The sequence below is a fragment of the Delphinus delphis genome, chromosome 3 (assembly GCF_949987515.2).
Source record: "Delphinus delphis chromosome 3, mDelDel1.2, whole genome shotgun sequence".
NCBI lineage: Eukaryota > Metazoa > Chordata > Mammalia > Artiodactyla > Delphinidae > Delphinus > Delphinus delphis.
In genome coordinates, this window is record NC_082685.1 from 40,643,003 (window position 1) to 40,658,727 (window position 15,725).

At 45.6% G+C, this 15,725-nt stretch overlaps 1 protein-coding gene across 2 annotated transcripts in view; it reads right to left on the reverse strand.

The window, feature by feature from the left end:
• The window catches only part of CYFIP2 (cytoplasmic FMR1 interacting protein 2), a 131,974-nt gene that overhangs the window by 70,165 nt on the left and 46,084 nt on the right, over positions 1 to 15,725 (reverse strand). For both annotated transcript variants that reach the window (XM_060008452.1, XM_060008453.2), the window contains 6 exons: positions 10,322 to 10,488; positions 9,415 to 9,562; positions 6,028 to 6,181; positions 4,674 to 4,830; positions 4,057 to 4,153; positions 786 to 862 (listed from right to left, as the gene is read on the reverse strand). In XM_060008452.1, coding sequence (XP_059864435.1) covers positions 786 to 862; positions 4,057 to 4,153; positions 4,674 to 4,830; positions 6,028 to 6,181; positions 9,415 to 9,562; positions 10,322 to 10,488 — 800 coding nt within the window. The remainder of the gene's footprint in view (positions 1 to 785; positions 863 to 4,056; positions 4,154 to 4,673; positions 4,831 to 6,027; positions 6,182 to 9,414; positions 9,563 to 10,321; positions 10,489 to 15,725) is intronic.

Below are 15,725 nucleotides of genomic sequence, written 5' to 3' on the forward strand. Positions count from 1 at the left end.
CTCTTCCTTGGCCTTCTGTCTGGCCTTCATACTCCCATTCTTGCTCACCTCCAATCCGTTCTCTACAGTTTAATGTTTTTAAAAGATCAAACTTCTAAAAATAAAAATCAAACTGGGTCACTGTCATACTGTGGAAACTATCCCGTGGTTCCACTCCTAGGACAAATGCCTACAGGGCCGCAAGACCTGGGCCCTGCCTACCTGCCCAGCTTTACCGTGCAGCCTGCCCACGCCGTGGTCCGTGAATGAGACATTTACGTGTCCTAATTCACATTAATCCTCTCAACAGCCCTACAAAGTAGGAGGAGGCATGCTCTTCATCTTATGCTTCAGCCACAGGGACTCTGCACAAGTAGTTTGTTTTGCCTGCAATTTCTAGCCCTACTCTTCACCCAGTTTTACTTAATCAAGTCCTATCAGCTTCAGATGTGAACTCAAAGGTTACTTTCTCGGGACAGCCCTTCCAGTTACCCATCCCAAAGACTAGTTCAGGTTTAACTGTCATATATTCCCATTAGCTTGTCCTTCGTAGGAACCTCCCTTGACACTGTGCAGTAGTTTTTATTAATGTCTGTTTTCCTCACTAGACTGTAAGCTCCATGAGATCTAGCACCACATCTGCCTATTTTCCTTTCTCCTACATTCTAGCACCAAATCCAGGCCCACGGAATCACTCAGATTTCCTTAGGTCCTAAAGGAGAAGGGAGGTTTTGCAACAGAGAACCTTGCCTTCCAGGTGGCAATCTTAGGAAGCTTTGCTGCACATAGCCCCGGGGCTCTCATACCTGCCAGCCATTGCTTTGTAGTAAGCAAAGATCTGGTCCGCCAGCTTGTAGACAAACTGATCAAAACACAGGTTCACCTGGTGAAGAAGAAGCAGGAAATGTCAATGGCGTCTGTCCGGCTTTATTAGAGAAATTTCAGCAACTGAAGGGGGCAGTGGTGCAGGACTGCCTGAAGTGTGAGGTGAAGCAAGATGCTTTGCAGGAAAAAAAAAGAAGATTCTGTGGCCAATTAAGTTTGGGAAGTCTGGTCTCTTGCTCTCAAGGTCCTCAACCAGGCACAAAGAAAGCAAAATTCAAAAAGCTGTTGAGGAACCACTGTCCCCACTGGTCCCCTCCTGGCTGTTACAAGGTGCCTGCCCAGGGGGAACGCCACAGATAGGGCTTCACATCCTGTAATTACATATATCAGTCCCCTCATCTCTCCCAATAGAATTTCTTGTCTTTTCCTTTTATTTTACTTTACCTTGCTTTGCAAATGAAGAAGTTGATGGTCATTAAAAATTTAAAAACCTTTTTAAAACCAGTTTGCTTAAAAATCTTTGGTTTTTAATGAATAAGAGACCGTCTTGCCTTTTCAGTGTTTCAACATGTCAGTGGAAGAATGTGATGCTGAGGTGAGAGGAAAGTTCACAGCAGACGTAGAGGATCGAAAGCAAATCCTCCAATGATGGCAAGAGCAGGGAACGGCCAAACGTGGGGTGATAAAGAGATGGGCTCTGATAGTACCAGGGTAACAGTATAACTTCAAAGGAAATAGACTGTATTTAGGTGATTAATCTTCAATCCTTTTTGCACCAATCTCCCAGTTCCATAAGGTTAACTCTTTATTCAAAGAGCTTTCATATCTTTTATTTAACACACTAAATGTTATTCTGAACATAAAAACACAGTGTTGTGTACAGTGTTGTCCTCACACGCACGTAGCCAAGGCCTCTGCCCTGGAGTCTGAGCTTCAAGGATCCCTAAGGGGGCCTCCTTCAGGCAAAGGACCCGTAGGATCCAGGGTGGGGTGCCCAACTCATGCCCCCCTTCTATAACCAGCTTTGAATATTCTTGCCCAAATAGCCCAAGTCCCTTCCAGGCCCTGTGTGCTCTTTTCCCTGGGTTCCTCCCTGAGGGTGCACTGCACTGCAGGTGTGTGTACCCCTAGGGCCTGGGGTTGGCCAAGGGGCCATCGTTTTGGGGCACAGGAGGGAGACAAAGCTTGGGTATCCACACATAGGCCCTTCCTGGTTCAGAACAGAGTCTGAAGATGGGAAGAGAAAGGGGGGCAGGCCATGAGCTCGGGGTCTCAATCTATACTTCTGCTCCACGGCCTCCAGTGTTATCCAGGGCTTATCTGTGTGCTTTCTTTACTATTTTTTGTTTTTTGTTTTTTTTAGTGGTACGTAGGCCTCTCACTGTTGTGGCCTTTCCCGTTGCGGAGCACAGGCTGCGGACGTGCAGGCTCAGTGGCCATGGCTCACGGGCCCAGCCACTCCGCAGCACGTGGGATCTTCCCGGACTGGGGCACGAACCCGCGTCCCCTGCATCGGCAGGCGGACTCTCAACCACTGCGCCACCAGGGAAGCCCCTACATTTATTTTTAAAATGTCACTTGGACATATGACACTCTAGATTTTTTGTTTTCAACCTGTTGGAGAACATGACTATCTAAAATCTTATTGGAAAATGGACCTGTCCAAGCTGCGATGCAACCAATTAACTTGTCTACTGGAATCTTTCTTTCCAAGTTTGTGTACTGCTCAGGAGACAAACAGGATAGATTTGCATTGGGGTCCATCAAGGTTTTCAACTCCCATAGCAACTGGAAGATTTAGAAAGAAAGCAGCATCTGTACTAGATTTTCTTTGAAATACATAAACTTTCAAACTAATTTGGTGGTAATGCTTGTCCTAAGACACTTACATCTTTCCTTTATAAATAAGAATGCCTTATATTTGTGTGACAATTGGCCTCATTCTACGTTTATATAATCCCATGTACTTAGGTGGAGCAGAGACTCTCATTCCAATTTCCAGATGACACAATTGAGATATTTCATAGTCCTTAGCCCTGCTGATCCCATTTCTGGTCCTTGCTGGCCCGTGGTAGGACTGCACTTCCTCGCTCCTCTTTGAAAGGAGGCACTGCCATGAGACTTGCTTTGACCAATGACATGTGTCACTTCCAGGTGGAAGCTTTAAGTATCAGAGTATGATTCACCCTGACACATCCCCCTGCCATGGCAACTAGTGAATATCACAGATGGGTCCCAGATTAAAGACTACATACAACAGAGCCTCCCGCCAACATGCAATGGAGAAATGAGCTTTTGGTCCCAAGCTACTAAGAAAGTGTGATTGTCTGTAACTGCAGCATATCCCAGCCTTTCCTGACGATTTCAGAAATAAAGCCCTTGAGCGACCATTCAACAGCTTCATAGGTGAGAGGGTGGCTATTTCCATCCTACCAGTACTAGAATGAGACTCTATAAGCTGTGTGATGTGGAGGTAATGATACTTGAGCACTCTAAGATTTATTATCTGTAAAATAGACAGTAGCATACACTTCTTAAATTACTGTAAAGACTATTTAAAATGTCCATAAAGTGCTTAGTACTATACCTGGCAAATGGTAAACATATAATAATTGATAGGTAGCATTACTGTTATTATTATTAGCCAATTAATCCAACTGTAAAGACCCATTAGAAATTAATTTTACCCATGCAGTTCTGAAGTTCGCCATCCCTGAACATCTGAAAAAGAAAGACTAACATCCTGTTCTAGGTCCCTTTTGATGATAATGATGTTTATAAAGGTCAGTGTCCAAAGCAAGTCACTGACCTCCCATGCTATGGTCTGAATGTTTGTGTCCCCCCAAAATTCATGTGTTGAAATCCTAACCCCCAAAGGTGATGGAATTAGGAGGTGGGGCCTTTGGGAGGTGATGAGGTCACGAGGATGGAGCCTTCATGAATGGGATCAGTGCTCTTATAAAAGAGACCCAGAGAGCTCCCTGGCCCCGTCCACCATACAAGGACATGACAAGAAGTCTGGGACCCAGAAGAGGGCCCTCCCCTGACCAGGTTGGCACCCTGATCTCAGACTTCTAGCCTCCAGAACTGTGAGAAATACATTCCTGTTGTTTATAGGCCCCGCAGTCTGTGGTATTTCATTACAGCAGCCCAAATGGACTAAGACACCCCACTTTGTGCCCAGCTAGAGACCTGCAAAGTCCAGACTCTTGGAACACGATTAGAAGAACAAAAGGAGAAGCAATCACTTGCCTCAGCTTCGATCTCATCGTACAGGAACTGCTTTTTAAACTTAGTCAGAGCATAGTAGGCGCTGTCGTTGTACAGATCCAAAGGGTAGAGGACGTATCTGAAGAGGGAAAAACAACGGCCAGTAGCTCACTAATGATCTCTCTTAAGGCAGGCAGATTTAAACTTGCTTAGGAAATATGAACAGCTGGGTGAACAAATTCAGAGTTAGGAAAAAGAGACCCTTTCAGGGTCTAGGATGTTTCCAGCCTCCACTTAGGAATGACTTACTTTACTGTCTGCCCACAGAAAGCAAAGTCCATGATGTTAATAAATGCAAGGCCTGACAAAAATCAGTCTGGGACTAAAAGAAATCTGGTGGCCGTTAAGGCCATTAGCTTCCCTATCCCCAGAGATGATAATTTTCCCAGCGTGGCTGTTATGAGCTTGGGAAGGGCAGATGGGCTGGTAGATTTCTGAACCTTTCTGCAAGGCTGAGTCGCATCTGGTGGTGATTTGATCCTGGGTGGGGCACACTGCCTCATCTGGAAAGTTCTGGAAAGAACAGGGCTTGCTGGCTGGCAAACTGCCCTCTACCTGCACCCCGGGAACCTCCTTGCTGGCCCAACCCTGCCTCTTACTCCATCATGGAAGGTTCTTTGGTTTCCAGGATATGGTCTGTTAGAATCCAGGGCATGGACATCTCAATAGGGAACTGGATTCGCCGGCCCATGGTTAACTCCAGGAAGAATTCTCGGAACCAGAGCTGGGAGAGGTCGCAACACTGCTGCAGGGCTTCTGGAAGCATAAGGGAGAGAGCCTTGGGTTACACATCAGAAGCACCCGAAGATCTTAGCTCTTACTGGGTTTTTTTAAACTTTTATTCTTCTTTCATTGTGCTAGGTACAGAGCAGGTACTGATGAAAATGACTCGATCAGTAGACCCTGCTCTCCTGTACCTGAAGGCCAGCCTAACGTCTATTTAGAAGACAGTGTTTGGGGAATTCCCTAGTGGTCCAGTGGTTAGGATCCCATGCTTTCATTGCCAAGGGCGTGAGTTCAATCCCTGGTCAGAGAACTAAGATCCCGCAAGCTGTGCAGTGTGGCCAAAAAAAAAATAGAAGACAATGTTTGTTCACCCAGCAGTGTGTGTGTGTCTGTGTGTGTGTGTGTGTGTGTGTGTGTGTGTGTGTGTGTGTGTGTGTGTGTGTGTGTGTGTGTGTGTGTGTGTCTGTGTCTGTGTCGGGGGGCAGTGATGTTTTAGAGCTTTAGATGCCCCTACAATTTCCATCGTGTCCTTACAAAGCCATCCTGAAAACATGCTAGCTAAGTGTCAAAGTGTGCTTGCTGTAAGTGTCAAGACAGATCCACAGGTGCCCGCTTTTAACTGCACTGCAGCCATGACCCTTGCTTGTGATAATTATGGGTCCCTTACAGAGGTCTTGAAGACCCTTCCTAGGCTGCTCCCTATGGAGAAGTTTGGGCTGTTTAAGATCACTCTTTTCAATACCAACAGACACATCGCCCCTCCCAGGACCCTGGGATGCTGCTCTCCCTCCACTCTCCACCCCTGTCCCACCTGCACGTGCATCCCACCAACAGGAGAGGTGGAGCAGGGGACTTGGGATCCAGGTGCGGTCCGGGAGCCTCCTTTGCTAGGAGCAATGGGCACTAATCAGCTCAGCGCTGCTGCTTAAAAACAAAAGGCTGACCTGGTCCCTGCGTGTGTCTGAGGGTGTCACCTGTTTGTGATCCCGCTTTACTGGGAACTTCATAACAAATTAGCTACGAATATCTACCAGATTTAGCTGAGTCAGAATAGCTGGACTGAGCCTGGCCTTTCCCAGAGTCTACTGGAAAGTGTGCCTTTTTTCTTTGGTGGCAAAATGTGCCCCTTTGGGTAGATGATCACGTCTCTTTGCAACTTCTGGCCCGACAGCCTTAGACGCTCTAGTCCCTAGGAGCCCTCCCCCTGCCCCCGACAGGGTGGCTCACCACTGATGTTGAGCAGGTGGGTGAAGAAGAAGGACTGCTTGTGGAAGTCCTCTATGGCGAGGACGATGGGTCCATCCAGGCTGCTCCGCAGGGTCTTCTTGGAGCCACTTTTGTCTGCGATGAGCGATTCAAGCATGGTCCGCACCATGTACAGCTTGAAAAAGAAAGGAAGATGGGAAGGTCAGGGGCTGGCCCTCCATCCAGGGGAAAAGGTTGCTTTGTGCTGTGTTTCTATTCTTTTTTTCTGAAGATATCTGCCCTTAAAAAGCACTGTCTTAAGGAAGCACCAGTTTAGGGTTGGAGAAGTAAATTTGGAATGTGTAACCTTCAAGAGGGAGACTGGCCAGCCTGGCAGGATGTTCTGCCTGGGGCCGGCGGCCTCCCGGGTGGGAGGACCTGCTAATACCAGGTCTTTCAAGGCCCAGGGTCCTGCCTGCTCTGCTTGGCCCAGGCCGTGGGCATCAGAGGAGAACCTCATTCCACGTCACCCTGGAGTCGCTCCCTGCTTTACTGGACAGCCACGGTGGCACCGGGGTAGAGCACTGAACTCAGAGTCAAAAGAATGGGGTTCAAGGCTAGGTACGCCCCTGACTTGCTGTGTGACCTTGGGCAACAAATTCCCACTCTGGGCCTCAGTTTTCTTATCTGCTAACGTGAGGAGGTTGCACCAGATGCTTTCTCCAACCAGTCCCTTTCAGCTCTGACATTCCAAGGAACTGTGAAATGGGGTAGGATCAGAGCAAGCCCCCCACCACCTCAGGTTTCCGACCCTCAAGACCGAGGGACAGCGCCTCTGCAGGTATCAGCTGCATGGTACAGCTTGCCGAAATGCTGGGTGGATAGCAGGTGAAGATCGGTACTTACACAGGAGGCCTACTAGACAATTAACTCCTGCTTACAGAGAGCCTTAAGTGCAAAGGGCGCAAGTGCTAATCTACATCTTTCCACATCATGTGTCTTTGAATCTTAGGGCTGGAAGGGGCCGTGAACAGCCAGGCTAGTCCATTCCTGCTGCCTCCTGGAGAAGGGTACCCAACCAACCCAGCCAGGCGGTGTTATACCAGGGATCGGCAGCCTCTTCGGCCCTGTGTGCCACCAGTGGGGTGAAACAAAGCCCGCGGGGACCACTGGCAGGCCTAAGACATAGATAGGAGAGAGGAGGAGGGAATGGGAGGGCAGGAGAGACAGGGAAGAGGGAGAGAGAGAAGAGAGAGAGAGAGAGAGAAAAGCAAGAGGTATTGTATACGGTGGGAAAGCCGCCACGACTGCTAGAGGCCATCTGCCGACCACCTCTGAGATGCTCCAACCTCCCTCTGCCACCACGTCCATGCTGGCCGCCTCTGATCTTCTCTAGGACCACACCCACCACGCGCCTGGCCTGGGCTGGGCAGCACGGCCACAGAAAGGAGTGGCACGCCATCCCTGGCACAGCACTTTCCTTTGTGGTGAAGGAACTCCGGGGCTGCTGGTTTATCATGCAGTCCACCCTCTGCAACCCTGTCGGTGGGCACGGCTGACCATCCCTAAGACTCGAGAGGCACTGCTCTAATGACGGCCTTTGGAGGCCTCCAAGAGAGGAGTCTTCAATCCAGTCTGTGCGGGTGTCGACTGATTGGTACCAAATTCTAACGATTTGAAAAACCATTTCATCCCTAAGAGGGGAAACGTTTTCCCCACCTACTTTTACTAAACAAAGCATTTAATTCACCAGAACAGTAACCTCCCAGCTCTGCCAGATGCCATGTCTACTGTGCTCCCAAGGCCCTAACAGAGCCCCAGGGTGGGAGTCAGGAGACCTGGTTCTCGTCCCACCTCCATCTAAACTCACCTTGTGACTTGGACAAGTCACTTCCCCTCTCTGGACCTCAGTTTCCCCATCTGCAAAATAGGGGGAGGAACTAGTTTGCGACTAGTTTGTCTCTAAGGGCTCTTCCAAGCTGACTGTCTCGGAGTCTATCAAGTGTGTCTGTGCCACCCTAACATGACTTGGGGGTGTCGGGGGGGCCTAACTGTTGGTGACACTCCTTCTCATATTATCTTTATAAATGCTCCGTTCTCCCTCCCTGCCCCCCACCCCTCTCTCATTCTCTGCCTGTTGGCCCCCTTTTGCGACCTCCTCCTTTCCAGTTTCTCTTTTGCCTCGCCTGGAAGCAACACCCAGAAGCCCTGCTCAGCCCCTCCAAGCCATTCTGGACTGGAAAGGTCTCTGGCCCTTGGCATGACACAGAACCGTCTGCAGAAGCTTCCTTGAGAAGTTCCATGTTTCTCGAGCAGGCAAGAAAAGTGCAAAGGGGTCTGTGAGCTGCGGGCCAAGGGAAGCTACGATGCCAGTGCTGAGAACCCAGCTGTCCCGGGTGCTGCCTCCTTGCCCCCACCCCGTGCCCAGACACAGACACACATACAGTGAGAAGCGTCAGGGGTGGGCCTCAGATGGCTCATCTCAGATGATTCAAGGAATCAGGATTTCAGAGATGAGAGAGGTTTAAAGGTCATGTGAAGCAGGAGTTCCCAGCCTGGGGCTTTGGGGGCCTGTAAGACCTTTAAAAGCTATAACGGGTCCATATGCTTTTTCTCAATAGCTCAAAAAGCCTACCAGAAACTATTTATCCTTAAGTAGGGGGCAAGGATTTAACTGAGATGCCTAGGTTCTTTACTTTTTTTTCTGTAATTCTACCGACTACTTTGGATAAGCCACAGACAACCTCTCGTTGTTGAAAAAGCTCCGGTTGGCAACTCTGAATATCTCTGATTATTAGACTTTCTCTAAGTGGTTGAGGGCTTTGGATACTTGTGATGTTGGTGGCGGGGGGTACGGGGAATAACAAAAGCAGTGTTTTGTCAGTAACGTGATCTCATCCAAAGTTTTCATTTAACAGAGAAGATAACCAGAGCTCAGAGAGGTCAAGGCACTTGCCCAAGATCCCGCAGCAAGTCAGAGGCAGAACTTAGGAATTCCCAAGCTAGGACATCACTACAGGGGAAGCGGGGGTCAGCGTTCATTAACCAGGGACAGGATAGATGCATACAGATTTCACTTTAAACTTCTCCTATACTTTGGAACCTGTACTTCACAGGGCTAGGACAGCCGGTCCTGGTATTACCCCCATTTGCCAGATTAGACAACTGAGGCACAAAGAGATCTGTGTAACGTGCCCGAGGTCACACAGGTATCTAGGACTAGAATCCAGGTCTCCTGAATCTTAAGTCAGTGGTCCTCCCTCTTATATCAAAACAAGATGGCAGAATAAGACTAGAGCAGCCGCTTGACCCTGCCCCTCCTGCCTGAGGACCCCCAGCCCCACTGCCCCATGGTCCAGCCAGGATGACCTACCATAGCCTGGCTGGCCTCTGAGTCAGCAGAGCTGGCCTGTGCCTGGAGCTGCTTACCTGTGTGCTGGAGGGCCCCACGGCACGCCGGGGCACCTTGATGTCAAATCCACCTTTGGGGTCCTTCTCTCCTCTCAAGCACGGGTCATTGGGGGGCTCTCGGCCTCCCTCCCAGTCACAGATGGTTTTCCGAATTGCCTGTAGGACACTGGGGAAGGAAGAACCTGGATTCAGACCAGCTGGAAAGAGGCACTGCAAGCCTGTTTCTAGAGGCCATGGTGTTCCAGGACCATGTGCCTTAGAACTCCTGGCATGCTTGTGAAACATGCTCACTCCAGGGCCCCATCCCCAGGGATGCTGGCTTAACAGATTGGAGGTGCAGCCCAGACGTCTGCATTTTACAAGTGCCCCGGTGATTCTGAGGCCCACTGGCTGTCTGAGAACTCAGCTCTGAGGCCACACAGTGGGAGAGAACCTGAGTGAAGGATGGCTAGTTTTCTTTTTGCTTACAGGACAGTTTCATTAGTCCATTTAAATCTCTGTATACTTAAAACTTGAATAATAGCTTATATCTGTGGCACACTTGCTCCATGCTGCTGTGTGCTTAGGTCTATACACGGATTATCTCATTTCATCATCCCAACAGCCTAGGGAGTAGGTACCATCATCATTCACAGTTTACAAATGAGGGAAACTGAGGTGCAGAGAAGGTAAGTAACATGACTAAGTTCACACAGCTAGACAGTGGTGGATATGGGCTCCAAACCCAGAGATGGAGGCTTAATTCATCCCAAATGTCCAATCTCCTGAAACGGCCTCATAGGACTTGCTGGAACTCACTGGAAGGTCCGTTTGTGTTCAGACACTTCCCTGGAAGCTGACTGATCTGGGAACGTCCTCTGTGGCCTGCACCCAGCACCCCCGATTTTGGATGTGGCCCCCTGAAAAAGGCCATCTGAAGACCCACCTGATGAGGACATTCTTCTTCTTCCGCACTGCCTGCCTGAGGGGTTCACGCAGGGTCACCTGGGCAAAGTCCTGCAGGGCTGCGTAGATGGTGTTCCTGATGGCCTGGTTGAAGACGCTCTCCATCCTGCCCATGAGCACCTGCAGGCCTTTGATCATGGCGATCACCTGGCCAGGCACAGATCGAGGTCAGGCTCACCGTGCCTTGGCATACCCGTCTGTCCGGTACCCTCACCACATCTCCGGGGGGGTGCTGGAGGAGACATCCTGAAGCACGAGGCCAGCGAGTGCTACTCAGAGTGTCAGTTCACGGCTGGGTGGAAACGTGTGCCAGAAGAGAAATCAGCACTCCGCCTCCCTCATCAAGGAAGCGCTGCTACAGAGCAGAGACGTCAGCCACATGCTGCGCGTGTGCCTCACCATCAGCTGACTTTCATTCTGGCACCGGCCCCCCATCTTGCCGCTGACTGGTGACGACTGGCAGCTGGTCCATGGACCATGTTTTGAGCAGCACTCTGACTTTGAGAGGTCTCTCCACATCCCATGTACCCACAGACAATATCAAATAGAACTTCTTTCTATAGAATTTTTACAATCTTTGCTTTTGAAGTGATTTGGCCAGTTGCTGCTTGAGTCCATAAAATAGGATTCCTATAGAAGTCTTGTGGGGAAAGGCTTCTGCCCTTCTATTTACCTCCTCCCTAGCCCCTTAACTCACTTATCTGTCTGCAGAGGTGGGGAGACAGGTAACTAGGATGCGTGTAGCGTCACTTTGACCTTGGCGCTCACTTGGGATCTGTCTGCCTGTGGGGTGTGTCCTCTCCTCTGGGTGCCTGTCTTGTCCTTGCGGTAATCACCCCTCCCCATCCCGAGGATGGGAGGTGTATATTTATGCAGCTGCTTTGCCTGTTTCCCAGTGGGAAGTTTCATGGGGTGCGGGAGGAATAGGAAGCCTGGTGTGGCCTTGAGTGAAGTCACATTCTCTGGTCCAGCTTTACCAAACCTGATCCTTTGGCCCCCGTCAGCCTCAAGTGCTAACTTCTAGATTAGCTCAGAATTCAGAGGGGAGGGAGATCAGCTCGGTGTTTTGTGACCACCTAGAGGGGTGGGATAGGGAGGGTGGGAGGGAGATGTAAGAGGGAGGAGATATGGGGATATAAGTATATGTATAGCTGATTCACTCTGTTATAAAGCAGAAACTAACACACCATCGTAAAGCAATTATACTCCAATAAAGATGTTAAAAAAAAAAAAAAGGAGTTCAGAGGGGAAAGCCTTGTCAAATCAGCCTCCTGACAACTGCCACACTTGTCACACCCCTCATGACACGGTCGATTTCCTCCCTCTGCACCAGACTGTAAGCACTGCAGGGGTGAGGCCTGGCATGCTGTGTAGGCTCCATCCCTGGGGCCCAGGGCCCTGGTGGGCCCTCAAGAGATTTTTCTTGAAAAGCAATGAGTAAATGAATGAATGAGCTTAGATGCTAAGTCTTTATGTTCCTCCAAACTGTAAATGAAGAAATACAACATTCGAGGCAGGAGAAATAGTGAGAATAGTTCAGAAGGTAAGAATTTTCACTAGAACCAACAGTCTAATGGTTTTGCGGAAGAGAACCTTTATAGTGCAGAAATAATGAGAGAGAAGCTCTAAAGGAATGTTAATTCATAAAAGAATCTGGGATCCTGGCTGGCAATGAAACCAGGAAATAAGGGACAAAGGAAGGACAAAATAATGAAGATTTTTCAGAATAACTCCAAACACAGAAGAGTATGCAGATCTGTTAGACCTAAGGGAAAATCTTTGCAACTTTGGGCTAGGCAGAGATTTCTTAGCTAGAACACAAAAAATCACAAACCACAGAATAATAAATAAGTTGAACTTCCTCAAAATTAAGAACAGGTGCCCAAAAAAATGAAAAGACAAAGTCACCGATTAGAAAAAATATTTGCAACGTATTTGTGAATAAGGACTTGTATCTAGAATACATAAAGATTCTCACAATTTAATAGTAAGAAGATGGAAAGCTAATTGTAAAAAATGGGCAAAAGATTTCAACAGACAACACTTCACAAAGGAAGATGTATGAATAGCCAATAAGCACATGAAAAGATGCTCAATATCATTAATCTTCAGGGAAATGCAAACTGAAACCTCAGTGAGATGTACCAAATATCCATTAAAATGGCTAAGATTAATAAGACTGACAGCACAAGCACTGTGAGGGTGTGTGCGACAGAACCCTCATATATAACTGGTGGGAATATAAAACGGTACACCCGCTTTGGAAAACTGTTTGGCAGTTTCTTAAAAAGTTAAACATACACCTCCAATATGACCATTCCAAGAGAAATAAAAACCTATGTCTACACAAACACTTATACTCAAATATTTAAAGCAACTTTGCTTACATTGGCCAAAAGCTGGAAATGGCCCAATGTTTATCAACAATTGAATAGATACACAAATTGTAGAATAGCCACGCAATGGAAAAATACTCAGCAATGAAACGAAACAAACTATTGATACAAGAAACAATGTGGATGAATCTCAAAATTATTATGCTGAGTGAAAAAGCCACACGCACAAAATACATACTATATGATTCCACTTAAATAAAATTCTAGAAAATGAAAACAAATCTATGGTGACAAAAAATGTGATTGTTTAGGGCCAAGGATGGAGGGAAGGATGGATTGCAAATGGCATATGAAGTCTTAAAGGGAGACGAAAATGTTCTGCATCTTGTGTTTTTGGTTTCACAGGTATATATACAACTGTCAAAACTTTGTGAATTATACACTTTAAATGGATGCAGCTTACCAAACGTAAATTATACCTTAGTAAAGCTCATTGAAAAAAACAATAATATTCTCGTGGAGAGAGCACATTCATGACACAAGAGTTGGGTGCGATTAAAAAAAAAGAAACATTCAGAGAACAAGATGGAGCTTTTGGACATTTAAAATATTATAGGCAAAATAAAAAATACTAACAGAGTTGAAAACTGAAATTAAGGAAATATCCCATAAAGCAGAACAAAAATAAGTGATATGCAATAAGACAGAAAAGATAGGAAAATTAGACACTAACTCCTGGGCATCCAACATCTGATAGATAGAAAACCTAGAAAGACAGAACAGAGAAAACAGAGAGGAGGAAATTATCAAAATTAAAATTCAAGAAAATTTCCCAGATCTACAGAACTTGTATTTCCACACTGCAATGGCCTATTTAGTGTCCCAAACAATGAATGCAAAAGGCCCTTATCATGATGCCTTACAGTGAAACTTCAGAAAAACTGTGATAAAGAGATGAGACTGTAAGATTCTACAGATGAAAATGAAAGAATAAAGTTAGACTCACATTTCCTAATTTCAAAACTTACTACAAAGTTACAGTAATCAAAATGGTATGGTATTGGCATATAGAAAGACATATAGATCAATGAAAGAGATCTGAAAGCCCAGAAATAAACCCTTACATTTAGAGTCAATTGATTTTTGACAAGAGTACCAAGGCAATTCAATGGAGAAAGAATACGCTTTCCAACAACTGGTGCTGGGACAACTGGACATCTGCATGCAAAAGAATGAAGTTGGACCCCTACTCACACCATATACAAAAATTAACTCAAAATGACCAAAGATCTAAATGTAAGAATTGAAACTATAAAAATCTCAGAAGAAAACATAGGAGTAAATCTTTGAGAACTTGGATTAGGCAATGGTTTCTTAGATATGACACCAAAAGCACAAGTGACAAAAGGAAAAATAAAAGGAACTTCATCAAAATTGAAAACTTTTGTGCTTCAAAGGATACCATATAGAAAGTAAAAAGACAATCCATGGAATGGAGGAAAATTTTTTCAAATTATATGTCTGATAAGGGACTTGTATCCAGAATATATAAAAACTCTTTCTTTTGGTGTTTGAATATTGATATATTTTTAAATATACCAGTTCTGGGAAACAAGATGCATAATAAAATTTTTTCCTCTTTTTCATTTTGGCTCATAAATGTGGCTGCATTTTAGAAAACAGTCCCTATTTTCCTGGTAACCATGGCAAATTAATTAGCTTTTTCTGATACAGAATATATAAAAACTCTTATACTTCAAAAATAAAAAGACAAATAACCTAAAATAAAATGGGCAAAGAATCTGAACAGACATTTCTCCAAAGAAGCTATGCAGACGGCCAATAAGCACATGAAAAGGTGCTCAATATCATTAGTTATTAGGGATATGCAAGTCAAAACCACCATGAGAAACTACTTCACAACTAGGATGGCTAAAATAAAAAAGACCATAAGTGATGACAAGGATATGAAGAAATTGCAACTCTCGCACACTGCTGATGAAAATGTAAAATGGTGCAGCTGCTTTGGAAAACAGTTTTTACAGTTCCTCAAATTTTTAAACGTAGAGTTACCACGTGACCCAGTAATTCTGCTTCTAGGTATATACACAAGAGAATGAAACATATTTCCACACAAATACTTGTACATGAATGTACATATCAGCATATTCATGATAGCCAAAAAGTTGAAACAACCCAAATTTGTGAATATATAAACAAATATGATATATTCATACAATGGAATATTATTCAATCATAAAGGAATGAAGTACTGATATATACTAGAACATGGATGAACCCTGAAAACATCATGCTAAGTGAAAGAAGCCAGTCACAAAGGATCACATATTATATGGCTCCATTTAAATATAATCTCCAGAAGAGGCAAAACTATGCAGACAGAAAGTAGATTAGTGGTTGCCAGAGGCTGGTGGGGAAAGGGATGAATGGCAAATGACCACTAATGGGTATGGGTTTTTTTGGGGGGATAACAAAAATGTTATAAAATTAGGCAGTGGTAATGGTTTCACAGCTCTGAATATACTAAAAATAAGTGTACACTTTAAAGGGTGAATTTGTTTATATATAAATTATACCTCAATAATGCGATTATTAAAAAATTATACAGAGGAAAAAATAACAAGGAAACAGGGATTAGACTAGAATCCAACTTTTCAGCAGCAACACTAAAAGCTAGAGAACAATGGAATAATACCTTCAAAATTCTGGGAAAAAATTATTTACAATTTAAAACTCTCTAGCCACTCACTATGAGTGAATTTAGAAGTAAAACATTTTCAGATATTCAAGATCTCAGAAATATTTTCCTCCATAATCCCTTTCTTAGAAAGCTTTGGAGGATATACTCCAACAATATAAAGAGAGAGTCAGCCCTGGGGTCCAATACAGGAGAGGGACAAAGGGAATCCCAGGGTAATGATGATGAGATATCTCAGATCAGTAACTGAACAACAGATCTAGAGACAAATCAGTTCAGATTGGAGAGAAGGAAAAGGGGCTTCAGCGGGAATGGCTCCAAGGAAAAAA